The sequence below is a fragment of the Sciurus carolinensis genome, chromosome 8 (genome assembly GCF_902686445.1).
Source record: "Sciurus carolinensis chromosome 8, mSciCar1.2, whole genome shotgun sequence".
NCBI classification, from domain to species: domain Eukaryota; kingdom Metazoa; phylum Chordata; class Mammalia; order Rodentia; family Sciuridae; genus Sciurus; species Sciurus carolinensis.
Genome location: NC_062220.1, coordinates 13,283,092 through 13,288,294, shown reverse-complemented (window position 1 = coordinate 13,288,294; position 5,203 = coordinate 13,283,092). Strand labels below are relative to the sequence as shown.

Here is a 5,203-nt window from a genome sequence, read left to right as displayed (position 1 = left end):
ACAACCTTCAAATTACCTACAATAGTTCAACTCTTTGCCTGCTTTCTATCAGCAGCAAGATTCAAGAGAAAGTTAATCAACTCCAAGCAAAGAAAATTCTTAGAGAGATGCAATGCAGAAAAAAAGTATTTTTATTTAGATAAGGATATTTGGTGTTGAAGGAAGGTGGTAGAGTTGATAGCAAGGGTGTATCAGGAAGACTGAAAGGTGTTTAGTTGGCAGCAATGGTTTCCTGAATCCAGTCCACGTAGTTGTAGACCTTGGTGTAGACACCAGGTTTGCCCTTCAGAGCACAGCCATAGCCCCAGGACACGATACCCTGGAGCTCTCCATTGCAGACCACGGGGCCACCAGAGTCACCCTGGTTTGGAAGGAGAAACAGTCAGAGCATTGGTTATGTCCACATGGGAGAATGGGCTCCTGGATGTTCTTCCATGATCTAGGGGCCATTTTCAGGGGTTGCTGATCCTCCACGAAGCACCTTCTTTACCCTGGAAACCCCACGCTCATTCTCCTTTCTGTATCCCTATTATTATTCCTCCTTCCTTACTGCCCCTCCTCTTTCTTTGTGAACCTATTGCACCAAGAACTTGAGAGAACTGGAGGCATAAAAAATTCCTAGATCCAGAATTTTCCTTTTTTAGTCTCACACATTTTAAGATGGAAGCAACAAAGGAGGAGAGGGCATGTGTCACAGAAACTACTACCATCCCAGAAGCTCTGCTCCTCTCACAGGTGACACTGCACATGCACAATACACCTCCCTGGAAGAGTGCTGTCAATATAGCCAACACCTACTTTTGTCTTTTACCTCTGAGCACTAAACTTCATTATCACAAACAGAAAACTCAAATTATCTCAAAGATTTTCTCATATATCATGCAATCAAATAGACAGTTTTACAGTCCATTGTGTTTCTAAACAGGGGAAATATGGTGGAGAAGAGAGACCTATCTGGTTGGAGGAGGAGTAAAAACCTCACCTGGCAAGAGTCCTTTCCACCCTCCAGAAAGCCCAGGCAGAACATGTTGCTAGTGATCTTTCCTGGGTAGGCATCATTGCAAACAGTGTCAGAGAGCACAGGAGCATCCAGACACTGCAGAAGTGAAGGAAATTTGCCTACAGGGCAAAAGAGGAAATGGAAGAAAATGATTACCCACAGCAATCCTGCAAATTTGTCTGACTCTCTCTCCCTCTCTTTCATTCAGTTTTGCAATGGGTTGGAATTTGGATGAGCCTTTTATCTAGAAAGTTTCTCAACTAAAAAATGAAAAAGGCTTTTGTTCTCTAATATCAGCATTAGTGACCACAGATCTCAAGTGCAGAGACAGATTCCTTAAGTAGATGTATACTTTAGGAAGTACAGAACCCTTTAGTCTGTTTTAGTCCTTCCTGTTTCTGGATCTCTGCACATCATTAATCACCCTTCAGTTCCACAACCTGACTCTTTAAAATAAGCTCAAATTTTTTTTTAAATTTTTGTGAATCCTTCTTGGATTCAGCAAAGGAACCTTCCTCACTTGTGTTAGCATATCCTAACACTGTAATATTGAAAGCTATCCTTCAGCAACTATTCCTTGAGTGAAAATATTGATTAACCCTCCATGTGCCTTTCACCTCTACTGTTCTCAAACCTGGTGTTGGTGTTTCATCTAACACTTACTTCCAAAGCTCACAGTGTTGCCCCAGCCGGAAACGAGGCACTGAGTCCCAGCAGATGGAGAGGATTTGGGCAGAGAGACAGTGGACACTCGAGAGCTGATGGTGGCGGGGGAGTTCAGTTTAATCAGCATGATGTCGTTATTTAAGGTGTCTTCATCGTAGTTGGGGTGTAAGATGAACTTAGCTGCATCAATGAATTGCTCATCTCCCTCAATGACATCAATGTCATGTTCTCCCAGACGCACCTGCATTCGTCTGTAACTAAGGTGAAAAGTTTTCTCAGTGTCCAACTTGAGTTTTTTCCCCTTCCCCCAGGCCCCAATTATTAACATAAGCATAAACTCTATCCTCTTCCAGCATGCAGTCACACAGGTAGTTGTGCAGTTAGGAAGCATCTTGTGCTACCAAACCTGTTGCAAGTTAGAGGATTTCCGAAGAGTCACTGCTTGTAGAGACTCACGACCCACCACCTCATGAGAACAGTAAATAGGAATGTGAATCAAATGACCCTGTAAAGCAACTAAAGATGAAAAGAGGATTGGTGGAGATTGATCGGTACTTATAATAATGTGAGTGCAGGTCACTTACGGATTGTAGCAGTGAGCTGCAGACACCACCCATTGGGCATTGATGAGGGAGCCACCGCAGGTGTGGTAGCCAACGTTCAGGGACACCTGGTAGGGCAGGGAATTCTTCTCACAGGTGTAGCCCCCAATGATCTTGTCATCATCACCATCAGTGGGGAAAGCAACTGACAGGGAAAAGTTGAGAAGTCTCTGTTAAATGGTCTAGTTCAAATCCCTACTCATCCATGACAATTTTGCAAACTAATGAAAAAAGAGATTACAAGGTTCTCTTATCTCATTTAAGTAGGAAACAGCAATTTTAAATATTTTTTAAAAAACTATTATTTCATACCTTTAACATATATATGACTTCTATCACTATTAAGAAACACATCCAATTTTTGGAAAGATGCTTTAGATTTGATCAATATATTGTGTATTTGCATACGTACCATTTGCCCACACAAACACATGTACATATCTATACAAACTCAAACAAAACCCTAAACATACAAAGGTCACAGACTCTCTACACCATAAATGCCTGATGACCAATGCTGAAGATATTTTTTAAAAAGTCATTTTAGTAACACACTTTGCTCTGCAGACATGAAATATGTGGAAAACTTTCAATAATCCTGCTGGTATGTGCATGTGGTAGTATGTGATGTTGATGAGGCAGGGCTGCTGTCTTCATATGGTAACAGAAAGGAAGCCTTTTGGAGGCCCTGGAGAATATTCTAGACTAGCAGAAAATGTCTGTTTTATACTTTTTTTAAACCAATTTCTTTGATTGGTTCTAGTAAAAATTTTTTAAAATCATTTTCAGTTCATAATAAGATTTTCCTGTTCAACCTTTAATATTATACCAACTATCTTCCCTACATTATTTTGAATGGATTTGGCATCGTGAAGTATGGTCTACTGATTTGTCAAGATTTCTTAAAGATACAACAGTTGGTGATTGTTTTATATGAGCACTGTTTTTCCTATATTTTAAAATAATTTAAGGGAAAAAATCAGGCACTTAAGCAGATGTATTAAATTTACACCTATCCAAATTGGTTAAATGTATTATTTTATTTTAATACTATAAAAATTACTGGTATGGAAATAGAAATAGTCATTTCTCTGTGTTTCCAAGATTTAATGACAGGGAGTTTGTAACAGAGAGACTTCATTAGGAAAGACATCACAAAAACAAGCCAATGATTTTTGTCCTTCAGAAACAGTATCTTTGCTATTTAAGACCCTTTGGTAAATAGTCAGCCCTTTAGTATTCAGGACACAAAGGTTTTGATGTTCAAAGCCTCTTCAAAGAGTACAAAGTAATTTCAATTATTCACTCAAATTTTGAGGTCAAGGAAAGAACTTCTTTCACATAGATGATGGTTTCCTTTCCTCTCATGATACAACTTGCCCAGGACTTTAGAGCAAGAACTTCTCTATACCCTCTATTCTGAATGACTCCTGGTCACCATGACCCTCCTTAGACAAGTGAACCATAGTTCTCTCTACACCTACATTGTAGACCCTGTTGTTTCCTCACTTTAAGCTTCTTGAGTACAGAGCCCAGAGTCCACATTCATCATTGCTTTTCAGGTACACCAGGCAAACTTACACAGAGGACAGAAACTTGCTGATTGATCATTGAAAAGACTCACCAGCAGCTCCCAGGAGGGCAAGGAAGACGAAGGTCTTCATGGTTGCTCACTGAATCTGGATTATAGAATCCTATGAAGATTTTTCATCCACAGGTATTTATACCTACAAGTTTGCCATTGACACCTATGGCCACACGTGCCAGGAAAGTGATTTCACTGGAAACTCACAAATCTAAATTTAGATTCGATTCTGTGATATATGGAAGATGACTCAGCACCAAATTTAAACACCAACATTTTTCCATTTTTCCAGAAGGTTATGGGAAAAGAGGTCACAGAACCATCTGGTGGGAACTATTCCTCACAATAGGAAAAGAAGTGGATGTTAGGTCATAGGTCACAGAGTAGAGCTGCAGGTTTCTGCATTCCCAGTCAAAACCTTAGGCCCTTGGTTGTCTCAAGTGTGAATGTTTGTTCTAAGGAATATCTGGAACCCTGCACCAGGTGTTTAATTGACATTGACTGTTGTGCATGTATATATTTGGTCTCATGGTAGTTTTGATTTTGTAAATCCAGATTAACTTCACATTATTAATATAAACAACTTGTCCTCCTGAGAAATAAAAAGTTGTCGTTCTTTGAAATTTTATTAATAAAAGGATATAATATAAGAATAATCATCTATAGCTTATTATGTATTAGAGATATAGTGGTCCTCCATTATGCATGGTTTCATTTTTCCATAGTTTCAGTTACCCCAGTCAATTAGGCCCCAAAACTATTAAACGAAAAGTTCTAGAAATAACTAATACACAATTTTTAAATAGCTATTAAGGGGTATTGCCATGCACATTCTATTTTATTATTGGTTATTCTTACTAATCTCTTTCTGTGCCTAATTTATAAATTAAAATTCATCATAGGTGTCTGTGTAAAGGGAAAATGTTACATACAGAATTTGGTTTTATCTGCATTTCAGGCATCCAGCAGGACTTGTGATGTGTTCCAATGGATGAGCCAGGATGACTATATTCTCAATGCTTTGCCTGTTAATGTAGTATTCTCGTACGACATAGACCATACCTCTGCACCCACCGCACTGTTGGAAAACCTAAGGCAACACCATCTAGGGGACTGGCCAAAAGCAAACAGGATTCCAGAAAGGAAGTCTGGCTTCAGACTGTGCTCTTACCCAGGTACTATCAAATTCTTGGTGGACGATAATGCGAGTGGAGTGTGTAGAGTGTTTCCCATGTGACAGGCTCTATGGAAGGGGTATCCATGTGTCCACTCAGTCCTTACGGGCCACACTATGAACTATGCTATGATTTTCATCATTTAAGAGTGGTGGGGGCACTTAGAGAATTCAAA

General features: G+C 39.5%; 1 protein-coding gene across 1 annotated transcript; it reads right to left on the bottom strand.

Moving 5' to 3' along the window:
- Window positions 1–211: 211 nt before the first annotated feature.
- On the bottom strand, window positions 212–3,932 carry LOC124990387 (cationic trypsin-3-like). The gene is made up of 5 exons (XM_047560395.1): window positions 3,893–3,932; window positions 2,251–2,413; window positions 1,664–1,917; window positions 983–1,119; window positions 212–361 (listed from the first exon to the last, which is right to left on the bottom strand). The coding sequence occupies exons 1-5, from the start codon at window positions 3,930–3,932 to the stop codon at window positions 212–214; spliced, it is 744 nt and encodes a 247-aa protein (XP_047416351.1).
- Between the last annotated feature and the right edge of the window lie 1,271 nt (window positions 3,933–5,203).